At 41.9% G+C, this 13,284-nt stretch overlaps 1 protein-coding gene across 8 annotated transcripts in view; it reads right to left on the bottom strand.

The window, feature by feature from the left end:
• EBF1 (EBF transcription factor 1) overlaps nucleotides 1-13,284 on the bottom strand; it is a 381,503-nt gene that overhangs the window by 139,006 nt on the left and 229,213 nt on the right. For all 8 annotated transcript variants that reach the window (XM_003362778.5, XM_001503495.6, XM_023617310.2 and 5 more), the window contains exon 7: nucleotides 2,568-2,649. In XM_003362778.5, coding sequence (XP_003362826.1) covers nucleotides 2,568-2,649 — 82 coding nt within the window. The remainder of the gene's footprint in view (nucleotides 1-2,567; nucleotides 2,650-13,284) is intronic.

Below are 13,284 nucleotides of genomic sequence, written 5' to 3'. Positions count from 1 at the left end.
TCTGTCTGTTTTAGGACAAGCTGGAGAATCATGGGAAGGAGCATTGTCAGGGTTCAGATAAATCATATGCATTTGAGGCACAGTATGGACCTTGTGTCGGGCAGCTCTCATGCTTAATCAAAGGGTGCGCCCTTTGGGACAGTAGCACTGTCAACTGGAAGAGTGTGTCAGAGGTCAGCAGGTATAGGACTGAACCAGCGCCTCTCCACCAGGGGCAATTTTGCACTGCCCCCTACACCCCAACCAGGGGACATGTGACAATGTCTGGAGATATTTTGGGTTGTCATGACTGGAGGGGGACTAGTAGGTAGAAGCCAATGACAACTGCTCAACATCCTACAATGCACAAGACAACCCTCCCCCGCCCCCGCCCCCCGCAACCCCGCTCCTCAGCAAAAGATTAGCTAGTCTAAAATGTCAATTGTGCCCAGGTTGAGAAACCCTCTACTGAACTAATGATCCAGCTTTAGTTTATCACAAGTATTTTCCCCAAAGGCTTACATTTATGTTTTATCGTTTGCAAATTACTTATGCATGCAAAATGTTGTCTTTCTTTCATATGTTTTGAAATAAGCAGAATCATCATTTTACCCATTTTATAGTTGAGGAAACTGAAGCTCCAAAAGATTTCAAGACTCTCCAGAAATCTAACTCATGCCTCCTCGTCTCAGTAGCCCTTCTACAAAACAAAGAAGAGCTATTTTGTCTGCAAAAATAAAGCTTTCTAGACACTATCAAAAATAATGGACTGGCTTGTTTCTCATCTCAAATAATCGCTACCTTCCTATAATTCAAGACTTTCAGACATTTCACTAGCAGGTCCTGTGAGGGAAAGCAAGGCCACAGAAGTCTTAGACAAATGCTCTTTTATAGGTTCTCAATGTCAGCAAAGTTCATCTCTAGCACTGCTGCCCTGAGAGAGACAGCAAACGTGATCCTGGTATTCGTGAGGCATTACACATGTCTACTAGACATGTTTTATTAGACATAAATTGGTTTGTGCCTGGATATGCCTTGTCCCTAACCCAAGCTTGGTAAAAGGAGGTATATGGCTCATCTCAAGGCCAAAGCAAGCTACAAAAGGGTTCATACTGAAACCCCACCTCATGTTGTAAGATACTTAGCAACACACACTTAGTGGCATCACATGTGTTGTTTCACCAGCAAAGCTGACTCCAACTCAACACAAAACCTCCTGTGTGGGAATGAGTGCACCCAAGTCTACCAATGTGGGATCAGGAGCTCACCAGGAGAAACATTTCCCAGGACACTAGGAATCCAAGGATTCTCCCCATTCATCTCTGTGAGGACAAAAGGTGGCAAGGCCAAAATGATTTTACAGAAATACTTCAGAATCTCAGGAGAGAATGTCTTCTTTCCACTGAATTTGTTCTTTCATGAGCCTAATAAGTCTCACTTCTTAAAAAAATAATCATCTTGGAGACTAAGAGATCTGGACATCCAAAAATCAATGCTCAGAATCATCCCTTCCTTTTCTCCCATCAGAGAACGCACAGCTAAAATTTTTCAACATTCTCTCAGAGATCATATATTGCAATCTACACTTAAAGCTGACTAACTACAGCTAAAAGCACACTTTCAACACCACACTGTTTTCCCTAATAAACCGTAGGAGCATAGAAATATGGGGAAACTAACATTGACCATGCAAATGAGTTAACCACAAAATTAGATGGAGAGAAACACAAAGGTCTAGAATCTTGCTATTCAAAGTGTGGTCCCTGGCACTGGCGTCACTTGGGAGCTTGTTAGAAATGTAGAATTTTTAGGCCCACCCTAGACCTCAATTAGCATTTTAACAAGATCCCCAGGTGATTCTCAATACTTTGGAGTTTGAGAAGCACTGCATCTAGAACTTAGCAACCTTTCCTAAAACCCAACCACCATTTTGTGTCTTGGAAGTTAACACATTTGTTTTCATATCTTCTTCCTTTAGTAAAGGTGTAATCATATGAGGTTAACATACCACTTGTGCTTTGAATGGTGGCAGATCTGACTGATACTTGAGAACATTTACACGTGCCATACAAGGACATTTCTGAAACAGAACTCAGTGTCATCCATATTGCTCTAGCTATGCCCTGCGTCTTCAGAGGTCCATTTTTAATAGATAATTACTGCTAACAATTGCCAAGATTGGGAAGAGGAGAACAGAGAGAAAGGAAGGAAGAAGGGGCCATCATTCTACAACAGAAGAAAGCTCTTATTTACCAGTTTTCTACTTGTGAAACTTTAGGCAAAGAATGAATCGTTTCTGTGTACTTCACTTAACCTGCAGAAGTTTAAGCCTGTGAGTCCATTCAGGAAGCCAAACTAAGTCGAAAGAGCATCAATGCCTCAACCGGTGAACGCAGGTGGTTCAGTCCCAACTCTTCTCTAATGAAAACAACTCCTAGAGTGCAGACACCTGAGGGACCAAGAGCCTCACCTGCTCCTCACCTCTGGGGAACAACTGTACTCTGTATTTTCTTCTGCCTCAGACTTTTTTACCCCCCTCCTGATATTCACGTCATTATTGGGATTTAAGAAAGGCAAGAGGGACCCACCTGGAATCTCCGCATGTCACGTGGGTTTCCTGCATTCTTTAGGCAATTTTGGTTACATTTGAGGAAAAATTTCAAGAAGAACCTGTGAAAAAACAAATTACCATGGTTAGCATTTCATTCAAGACAAAGAAGGGAAGAAAGTAGTAAGTTGCTTCTGCATTGTGCATTCTGTTGTCTCTGTGCATTTTCTGAAATACTCAGAGTGGTGTTACAGCCAGTATTTGGTTTAAGGCATCAGCCTTTGTTTTGCACCCAAGCTGGACCTTCTTATGAAGAGAACACTCTGATGGCTGCCAACAGATCTCACAAAAAAAATTAAGCCCCCAAGGAAGTATTTTCACTCATACAGAGGGAAAGTTTCTACCATAATTTAAGGTAGGTTCCAATTGGCTATAATTGCCTGAGAATTACTCATGGTCCCCAGCAACAACATGTAATTTAAGCCCCATAAATTCACAGATGATGAACCAGCCAAAATACATGTTGAATACAAGGAGATGATAAACACTTTTGATCTTAGCCTCTCCAGATAAACCATTCTAATCAGTAGTGCCCATGAGAAATAGGTAAGATTCACACACTGACTAACGTCTTTTGACTTTTTGAATACTTCCTATATGTTTTTCTTACATTGCCTGCTGTAGACAAAAGCTATTTGTGATAGAATAAGGAAGGTCCTGCCTCACTGCCACCTTGGTCCCTGAATTGCTTCTACAGTGAGATCCATGGGTTTTATTTGCTAGGGTTACCAAAGGTCTCAATGTACCAAGAACAATACTAGTTTACACCAGCTGTATTAGTGTAAGTATTAACAGTACCCACTTTAACTCTCAAAAGCACCCTGGTATGGCTGATAAATTAGATGGTCACCCTATAATGTTCTGAGTTATTTCTAATGTCACAGTTGTTAAAGTCCATCATGGAAAGGCAGCCGGTATCAAAGCTGTGCAATTAGGGCATTCACATTGGCCATCTGCAATTAAACCTCTCCACCTGCCTATGTTTGGGGGAATAAGCATTTTAAAAGCCACCTAAAGTTCTTCAATCCTTTTTACTTTTAGAGCTGCGGATTCTAGGCCCAAATATTATCCAAAAATATCAGAATGAATTAAAATGTTGGTCAGTTAAATTCTTATAGGAATGTTCTTTTCTTCGCCTTTCCACCACTTCAAGTCTACACTGGAATAAAATTCCCACCTCAATACACACAATTTGTGAAGAACTGTCATGCCATAGTGCCTCCGTCTGGATTTAGCTCTGAGCACAAAGTCTATCAACCAAATAACACGGGGGGTCCTCTGTAATGAGAGCACAGCACAAAGACGGACCGAGTTCAGCCAATTTCTGAATACTAAAATGAGAGAAGTCCCAGAAGAACGTCTCTCCTCCCTGGTCTCTTAGAATCTGCCAAGAGGGGAGTATAGTGTGGGAATAACTATTTGAAGAGAGACGATGACTTTGTCAACCAAAAAATAACATTTTAAACTGTAAACATCTTCTTGAAATGGCTCTTTCAACATCACTCAACATTCAACTGCCCATCAATAAAAGCAGGCTTCTGAATAATCATTCATCCCTACTTCCAGGATCTCTCCACAGAGGCCAAAGTTTATCAAGCTTCCGTACAAGATAAATGACTCATGGAACATCAAAGAGCAACACTGTCATTCCCCAGGGCAGTCTGCAGGTCCTGACTCTCGTCTCCTTTCAACAGGGTGGACTGGGGAAAGGAAAAGGGTTGGAGGGTGTGGTCACAATCCTAAGTGCCTTTGCACTGTCCCTTTCTGCTGAGCTCTGAGGGCAAGTGCTGGGTGGCCCCAGTGATCACACATGGCTTTCAGAAACTATTTCATGTTGGGGAGCTCAGGATAGTGAGTCTACCATCTTGCTGGGGACAAAGCCTACATCCGAAGACACCTGAAATGTGAAAACTGGCTGTGTCTTTCCAGCACAGCTAGTTGGAAGGGCATCCTTAAAAGCCACCGAAGCCCCAGAACAGGGCTGACTACCATTATGCTGACATGAAGAGTCTGTGCAGTTTCGTAGAAAAGCCACAGCCTTTAGAAATACCCAGAATGGGGTGCTTATCCTTATTTTGGCAAGTACTGTATGTTTGTGACTTGGGATAGGTAGCTGAACTGCTCTGCACCACACTGTCCTTATCTATAAATTGGGTGTAATAACAGTCCCTGTTGTATCAAGCAGTCGTGGAAATTGGCTGTGATAATGCATAGTGCCTGCTGGCACATGGTAAGCATGGCGATGGTGGCGGTAATCATAATCATGGCCTCCATGTATGAGGGCTCAGGCTCAACACAGTGCTAAGAACTTCAAATACATTTTCCCATTTAATCCTCCTAAATAACCTCTGCTATGAATCCCATTTTAGACATGAGGAAACTGAGGTTCAGAGAAGTTAAATCACTTGCCCAAAGGTTAGTACATATGAATTTAGAACTCAAACTCAGAGAGACCCTGTGCTCTTAACCATTCTGCTATACTAGTTTTAGTAATAATAGAAGTGGTGCAGTACTGATGTTAATACTAGTTTCACCATTGACAGCAATTAAACCACAACGGCAATTGTACTAATAAAAGTAATTGTATGAGTAAGAGTAATTGTTAGTATTATTATTTCCACACCGGCCATGGGAACACTGCGGAGGGAGACGTCATTGCCATTCTCCTCCCAGTGGGCCCCCCTCCCTGGTTCCCCAGGGTTGATAATATTTGCCGCCTGTGTGTGTTTAAGCCATTTGAGCCCAGACCCGACAGCCAGATTCAGGTTGTGTTAGAAGGAGCTGTCAGCACACCCTCTGGCATCTTCAACTCAGACAACTGCTAGCCTCCATGAGGGGGTCCATCTGGTGCCAAAATGGACTTTGAAAGACAGGCAAACAGGACGCGAGCTCTGCCAGAGAGAAACAGAATCAAGGGAGCAGGGGATCTTCTGCCTCAACGATGAGCAGAAGCGAGGCGCCTGTCAGCAGCCCATCGTTAGCACAAAAGCTATGCAGGGCACACACCGGATCCCCGTTACCCTAAGCTGCCCTGTCACTTGGCATGCTGGCAGAATCTCCTGCCCGCCCTCTCGATAGCAGATCGCTTGCTGAAATTGAAGGCTTGACCATCTGTCGTGGGGAAGGGACGGTGTCAACTGGTGCCTGAGGCCTCGCACAAGCCCTTATGTGGCAAAGACGCTCTGTAGGGCCGTTCTTTTGGAGAAAGCCAGTCCTACCCCAGGGGGAGGCTCAGGAATTCTTTCAAAGTTTTCCCCTAAGTAGATGCCAAATGTCTGACCCTTTCGGATCACACTTTCTTAAAGGAGCTGAGAGGAGTCAGAAGTAGGAGTTAAAAATAGCCCCACTGAGAGACAGAGTTAGACGTGGCACACAAATTTTCGGGATGACTTATCAGGCTGTTTTTCAGGCATCTGTAAACCCAGGGACACATGCACATCTGAGGATCTCAGATTCCGAGGAGGCTTTTAAAAAAGCGGAGGTTATTGTAACTCAAAACCTTACTTGTGTCTAACGAATTACCACATTTTGTGTGGCGGGTGTGTTTGATAATGTGTTGTCAGGAGAAAGAGTGTGGCAGCCTTACCCCAACCATGAGAAACTGACCTGAGGCAGGACAAAGCCCCTATTGACCCTGTAGTTCCAAGGAGTTCCATAAACTCCAGGAAACAGCCCAACCAAGACCAAACTCCATTCTTTTTTGGGGGGTGGGGGTGGCAAGAAACCAGACACCTTTCTGTTAACTTTCAATGGAAATAATATCATCTTGTGTTCATACAGTGTGTTACACTATTCAAAGCACTTATATCCCCAATACCTCACTGAATCCTCACAGAACTCCTATAAACAGGCATGCCAGAAACTATCAACCCACTGGAAAGGCAAGAAAACTAAGACTCAACAAAATTAAGATATTTATCTACTGTCAAAACTAAACTAATACTCTACATTGGCCAAAAGGACTCGTTATGGTATGAGTTTTCTCCATGAATTATAGGACTTTACAAGTGACCTTAACCATCACTTAGTCTAACTTCCTCATCATGCATATGAAAAAATCGAGAGATCAGGAGACATGACAATACTCACAGTTATGAGACCTAGAACTATAGTCCGCATGTCTTGACCTCTAGTTGTATGATTTTCCCAAAATAATGTTAGTTTTTCAGAAGCCCACCCAATAGGAACTCAACACTTGAGCTTTGAACTTTTTAGTTTACTACTTTAATTAGGAAATTGACAGTCATAAAACCAAAAGTGACATCCTATTAAAAGTTGTGTTTAGCTTCATCAATCAGACTAATGGAGGACATTAGCCTATCATTGAACATTAAGTGAACCAAACACACACATTTGTGGAACAAAATTGTTTATTCGATGATTTTTTTTCACATTTTAGCAACCAATAGATATTCAGTATATTGAGTAGTTTCCATGTGACTAGCACAGTGCTGGATAGCAAAGGTATTTCTAGGCTTCCCCAAAGGAAAACTGAGTTAGCCAACAGGATCTGACCCTTCTATATAAGGATGTAAAATAACAAAAAACCATCTCTGTATACCCAGAACATGGCATAGACTCAGAACCCAGTGAGTTTTCAGTAAATACTTGTTCAACTAAACAGAATCCAGGACCTCCCAGAGGTAGAAATGGGAACATTCTACAATAAAGACAGCAGTCAAGTATACTGGACTAGAGCTTGGATTAGAGATAGACAAGTCTGAGTAAATTTCTGCAATTCCCTGAACCTCAGTGGTCTCATTAAAATGTGGGAATAACAGTACCTCCCAGGACCATCACGTGGCTTTCATCATAATTCTAGCTTTTCTGTTTAGTTAAGTGTATAGCTTTCGACAAATTATTTTGCCTCAATTTTCTCATCTGTAAAACAGGGGAAATGATGGAACCTACTTCAGAGAGTTATTGAGAATTAAATGAGTAACAGAGGTAGAGTGTTTAAATAGTAACTGGCATAGAAGAAGGGATAATTATTTTCATCACCATTTATCCCTAGCAACTTCTCAATCCCTTGCACTCAGAGATGTTGGAGATTTTCAGATACAAAAAATATTCTTCTCTCTTTGAAGCTTAAGAAAAGAAGCAAAGATCTGTGTAACCAAGGAGAACTATAAGTTTCATTAAATGACCTACAAAAAGGAAAAAAGAAAAAGAAATGAAGGAGAGACAATAATGACTACAGCAGCTTTACCCAAAGGCCAAGACACATAAAGGAGAGAGGTAGCGGCTTAAATCATGGAAGACTCCAGCTAGTCACAACTGAAGGGCACACACAGTAAAACCATCCATTAGACAACAGCTTGTACATCATTAATTATTATGCAAAGCATTGCAATAGATCTGGGCAGAGCAGGTTGAGTTTTTACCTCCCCCACCCAAATTCTGAAAAATCACGTTTGGATGTTTTCAGCTGCTCTCATAACATCCAGGCTGGAAAGGAAAAGCATCAAGGCACACCTAAACCAAGACATAAAACCCCCATTTGCAGTCTTAAGGCTCCCCGAAAGTTCCTCTGACTTATGCCCACAGATGGTTATGTGGCAAATGATGCTTGCCAAAGATATTCAGGACACGAAGACTCGCTCTGGCCTGATGCGGGAAACAGCTGTGTGGAAACAACTGTGGGGGCCCTTCGGTGTGAAGTTCAAGCTGCTCCCACACACACTCACTGGAGGGCAGGGAGGGAAATGTCTCATGATTCACAGCGCCTCTTTGGAGGAGTTGTTTCCATAAACTGCCCCATCATCTTCCTTTTGACAATGAAGCGCAGAACCACCTGACTCCGTGACCAAATCTACCGCCCAGATGTAACCAAGGAGGACTTTCCAGAAGTACAAGGATGCTCCCAAATTTAAAATATTTAATCAGAAAGTACCCATCCCTACCAGACCACCCGAGCTGCCAGGGGCTGTTTCAGAAATGCCATCATGACCCGTGCTCACCATCCAAGGAGCGGTAAACAACAGTCCCATGGCCACTGCCATGAAAAATAGATCTCTCTTAAAAAAAGGGGAGCCAAAACAGCTAGAAAGAGAAAACTCTATTTTCAGTGTCAACACTTTTGGGTGCCTAGTACACAGAAGAAGCTGTAGAGTACAGTTCATCCATGTGAAAATATGATACCCGTAAGTTAGCCAGAAGTCCGGGAATGCCATATGGGTGGGCTGAGGAGGCTGAACCCATGTAAGGGCAAAGGTGTCTCACCTCTGGCCTGACCTCCTTTCCTATTCTAATATTAAAATGCACTACTGAGAGAAGACCTTCATTGACTCAAACCCCCACAGTTCTGTTTGAGAGGTGGGCAAAGCAGAAAGGGAAGAAGAAAGATCACAGAGGAGATTCTACGCAAATGAAGCAAATTCTCTCCCCGCTCCCCGCAGTGGAAGGTGGAATGCCACCAATTTGTGACACTATCTTGGGGATCCCAGGGGGAGAGCATGTGGCTGCCCCTATTGTTGGCCACTGACTTCAAGGAGTTTACCTTTTCCCCTAGCCAAGGTCCCTCAGATCTTGGGCATTTCTGGAAAGTGCTCTCAGCCTGAAGGCATGAACATAATCAACTTGAAAAGCACCCATTACCTCAGAGTTCAGAGTTTGGCCTTGATGGAAGGACATAATTGGCGGCAAGGAATTACTGAAAAAGAAGGTGTTGGATAGCCTAGCAATGAATGAAAGAATTTAAAATAGTTTTAAGAAAAAGGACCCACTGCAGATAGGGTCTCTTCACGTTAGAAGTCAAATCTGAAAGGTGGGAAACCATTAGGATAGTGAAAGGGGAGAGGAGAAGACAAATAACCAGTGGCCAATGGAGAACAAATAAATTGCAATTCTTTAGAAATGTCATGGGAGAGGGAAGTCAGAGTAGCGGTGCTGTAGCTTACCACCAACTGCTGTAAGGTTTCACTGGGAATTAAATGAGAAAGTATGACACGACCAAACAATTGTAAGCTTGTGTGTCATAGTGCAGGCACTCATCTTTGGGGACACTCTTTTACAAAGATTACTCAAACGCCAAGTGTTTCTTGCCAAAATGTATTAAGGTACAAACAGCAGCCCTCGGCAGACACTTGAAGTCATCCTAATAGTTTGATATGCAGCTGGAATTAGGCAGATAAACTCAAGTGTCTGTTTGTCCTTCTCAGGGCTGGGGACAGACTAAGAACATATTTGTCTTAAACTGTTTCCATCATAAGCAGCACCATCTGCAAGGAATCATTTGGCACACAGTTCCTGCAGACCCGGGGATGAGATTTGGGACAGGCATCAGGTCTTGGAATTCTGGGTCACTGGTACAAATCCTTTCCCCGGCTGGAAAAGAAGCAAATGCATGTGGCAACTCTGCTTCAATAACAATATCACAAAGCCAAGCATGAAAGTGAGGTAGGAGGAGTATCAATGCCTCAACTTAGTAGCTATTGGAGCAAACACATGAGTATATCATGTGCAAGGCCCTGTTCTGTGTGCTTCACATGTATCTATCCATTTAGTCTTCACAACAACCCTATGAAGTAGTAGCTCTATTCTCATCTCAACAATACTGAGAGCTTATGTAATTTTCCCAAGGTGCCCCATCTAGCAAGTGGTTGAGCTGGGATTTACTTGAATGTAGGCAGTTCGGCTCCAAAGCCCACATCCATTGAACTACATTTCTTTGTATGTTATATATATTATATTACGGGAGTACAGGTCATTGACCTCATTGGCTGTACTCCTATCATCATCACCAGATTCATTCAAAATTAGAGCTAAAGTCAGCAAAAAAATTTCTGGTATTGTCGAATATTCACAATTATAAATTTTAACGTGTTTCGATTTTGCTCATGACCAGTCTCACCTATTTCCAGTGCATTCTAACCATAATGAAAGCCCAATGGGTGAGTCTCGTAAGACGCCAAACCAAATTTGGAGAATGACAGTCAAAGTAAAACCAATGTCATCTGGGTCTCTTGGGAGGAGTCAATGAACATCATCTTAAGGATTTAGTTATACTATACGTACACACCAGTTCCACAAGTCACTACCTTTGAATGTCTTTCTTGCAGACAGAAAGCCGCAGGTTGAAAACGAAAGGCTTTTCATACTCCTCTGTTTACTATTCCTGTGTTTAAAATTTTAAAGCAGATTCATTTAGAATCTGATGTTAGAATTTCACTTTTCCTCCTAAAGACTCAAGGGGTTTCAATATTAATTTCCCCTGTGGAGGTGACAGATGCCAGAGAGAGATCAAGAAGTTCAAATTCACAGTAACTAAAGCATGTGGGTTTTCCTGGACTTTCAACTCACTATTTTTTCCCAAAACTTTATGAAGTAAAAATATTCAGTGTCATTCATTTACTCAACCAACAAATATTCCTGGAGAGCCTAACACATATCAACCCTTCTCCCTTAATATCAATTGTACTATGATCACAGTGACTGGTTCAACTTTTTCTCCAAAAGAAAAATAAAAGACAAGGAAAGTACTTAAAATCGAACTTCCAAGAAAACTTTTTGACTCTGAAGATGATAAGGTATTTGAGTAACTGCCAAGTAAGGTTCAATAGTCATAAAGCATTAATCTGTTGTGGGTGTTCTGGCAGGCGCTGGATCAGGGAATCTTTCAAAGTCCCTAATAAAGTCAAGATTCTACCTTTCCAGGCACATTGTTCCCCTACCCTTTACCTTCCAGCATTCTTTGCTTCACTCGCATCCTACGGCTTGAACATGAAGTTTCCTGCCTGCCTTCACTGTAGGCTTCATTCCTGGGTCTGAAATGCCTTCCCCACTCCCACACCATCTCAGCTTCCCACAATCCTACTTACCCCTCCAGGTGCAGCTTAATGCACTGTGCCCATGAAAACTTCCCAAATACCCCGGCTAGAATTAATCACTTCCTCCTTACTCTCTTATAGCTCTTGCCACACTTGGTCTTCACATCTTGTACTCCAGTTACTTGAGTAATCATCTGCCCCCTCCATGACTCTATAGACCCCTTTGGAGTGTCTTTCTATTCCCCACAGCACCTAGCAGCTATATATGGAAGACAGTAAATAAGTATCTGACTTAAACTGACTGTAAATATTAATGGCAGGTAACTTTGAATTATAGCACAAAGATTATTTCTATCTTCTTTCCATTTTTTTCTGTATTTTCTGAATTTTCTGTGAATAGGTCATTATTTTAAGAAAAATAAACACTTTATTTTTGTAAAAATTGAAGTGAGTATCATTCAGCATAGAACCTACGGAATGTTGCCCCCATTTTGCAATTGATAAATGAGGAACTAAAAATGATGAGTGTCTTTGCCAAAGTCTTTATGCTCTAAGATTTGCCAGTTATTTCAGACAAGAACAGTGAAGAGCTATCCATCTCACACTCTGTAAAAAGGAGATCATTTATTAGTCTCATATATGCATAATTCATAAAAGAGTAACTGGGCAGATTCCACACCTTTGATGTCCTCAAGTTCCTACTTAAAAATTCCTCAACGTCAAAGTTAAAAATATTATCTCTCAGTTAGACTTGCCATTGTTCTTCAAACATTTAGCCATAACTCAAAAGGACAAAAGGCCATGTAACTAACAGAGTCAAATGGATCTCCTCTCTCCAAAATTCTACGGACCCTTCTGATGACTTTGTTGAAACCCAGCACTTAAAACTCTTGATGGTTTGCTACTTCTTGGTACAGCCATTTCCTTAAGTCACCTGTTGACTCATTCAGTCTATTCTTCATTCAGTAGATATTCACTAAGCACCTACTATGTACCAATCACAAGCATGGCGACCACTTGGTCCCTGCCCTCATGGAAGCTCACCAAAGTGCAGTTCTCAGGCCACCTGCTTCAGAATTGTTTGGAAAACTCGCCCTGGTGGGAGTAGCTTAGAGGGTAGGGTACCCAAATAATTTTGAGGTACACCGAACCTTGAGAATTGATATCCAATTTATTTTTTAAAAATCAACAGCAATGTCAATATCGTGATAAATGCAATGATGGAGTTATGTACCAGAAATAGTGAACTGCAGAGAAGGGATGGACATCTAACCATGTGTCATTGAAACTCAGTACAAGAAGTTATGTCAAATCAACTCTGAGTAAAAAGAAAAATTAAATTCCCTCACCCATGGCACCTCATCCCCAGCAGAAGCCACAGAGAAAGAAAGGAGCTCCCGATCGCCAGAGAAGGCTGATATTTGACAAATTTTTGCTTCAACGAAAAGAAATAAGCTCATTTTTCTAGCAAAGAAGAAAGAAAAGAAAAAGGCATCAGCTGAAGAAGCTGGTCCTCAAATGAAAAACGAGGAGTCTTGCTAAGGATAAAAATTAATTTGAAGCCCCTTTAAATCATCATCACCCTTTAAAAAATCTCACTCCATTTGTCTGTTCACTTTTCTGGATACATCCTCCCTGGTCCCAATCTCAACAGCACCATGTGTTGCTTCCCATCTCTGGGCTCACACACCACTGAGGATAATGAATTTAATTTGAGCAATGGCTTTCATTTGAAAGAATCGCCGCATTCCAACATGGCCACACAAGCTGAGTTCAGACAAAAACAAGTGACTCCTTAATTTGTATTTAAGGTTCAGGATCAGTCTCCAAATAGAAATGGCCAGCGAGCATCATGCCCACAGAGCACTGACAATAATCTCATGAGCTCCAAATTATTCCAGTTTATATTATGGGCAATCCAGTAAGTCT

The sequence above is a fragment of the Equus caballus genome, chromosome 14 (assembly GCF_041296265.1).
Source record: "Equus caballus isolate H_3958 breed thoroughbred chromosome 14, TB-T2T, whole genome shotgun sequence".
In the NCBI taxonomy this organism is placed as follows: Eukaryota; Metazoa; Chordata; class Mammalia; order Perissodactyla; family Equidae; genus Equus; species Equus caballus.
The sequence above is the reverse complement of the archived record's forward strand: the minus strand, read 5'-3'. Positions and strand labels throughout refer to the sequence as shown.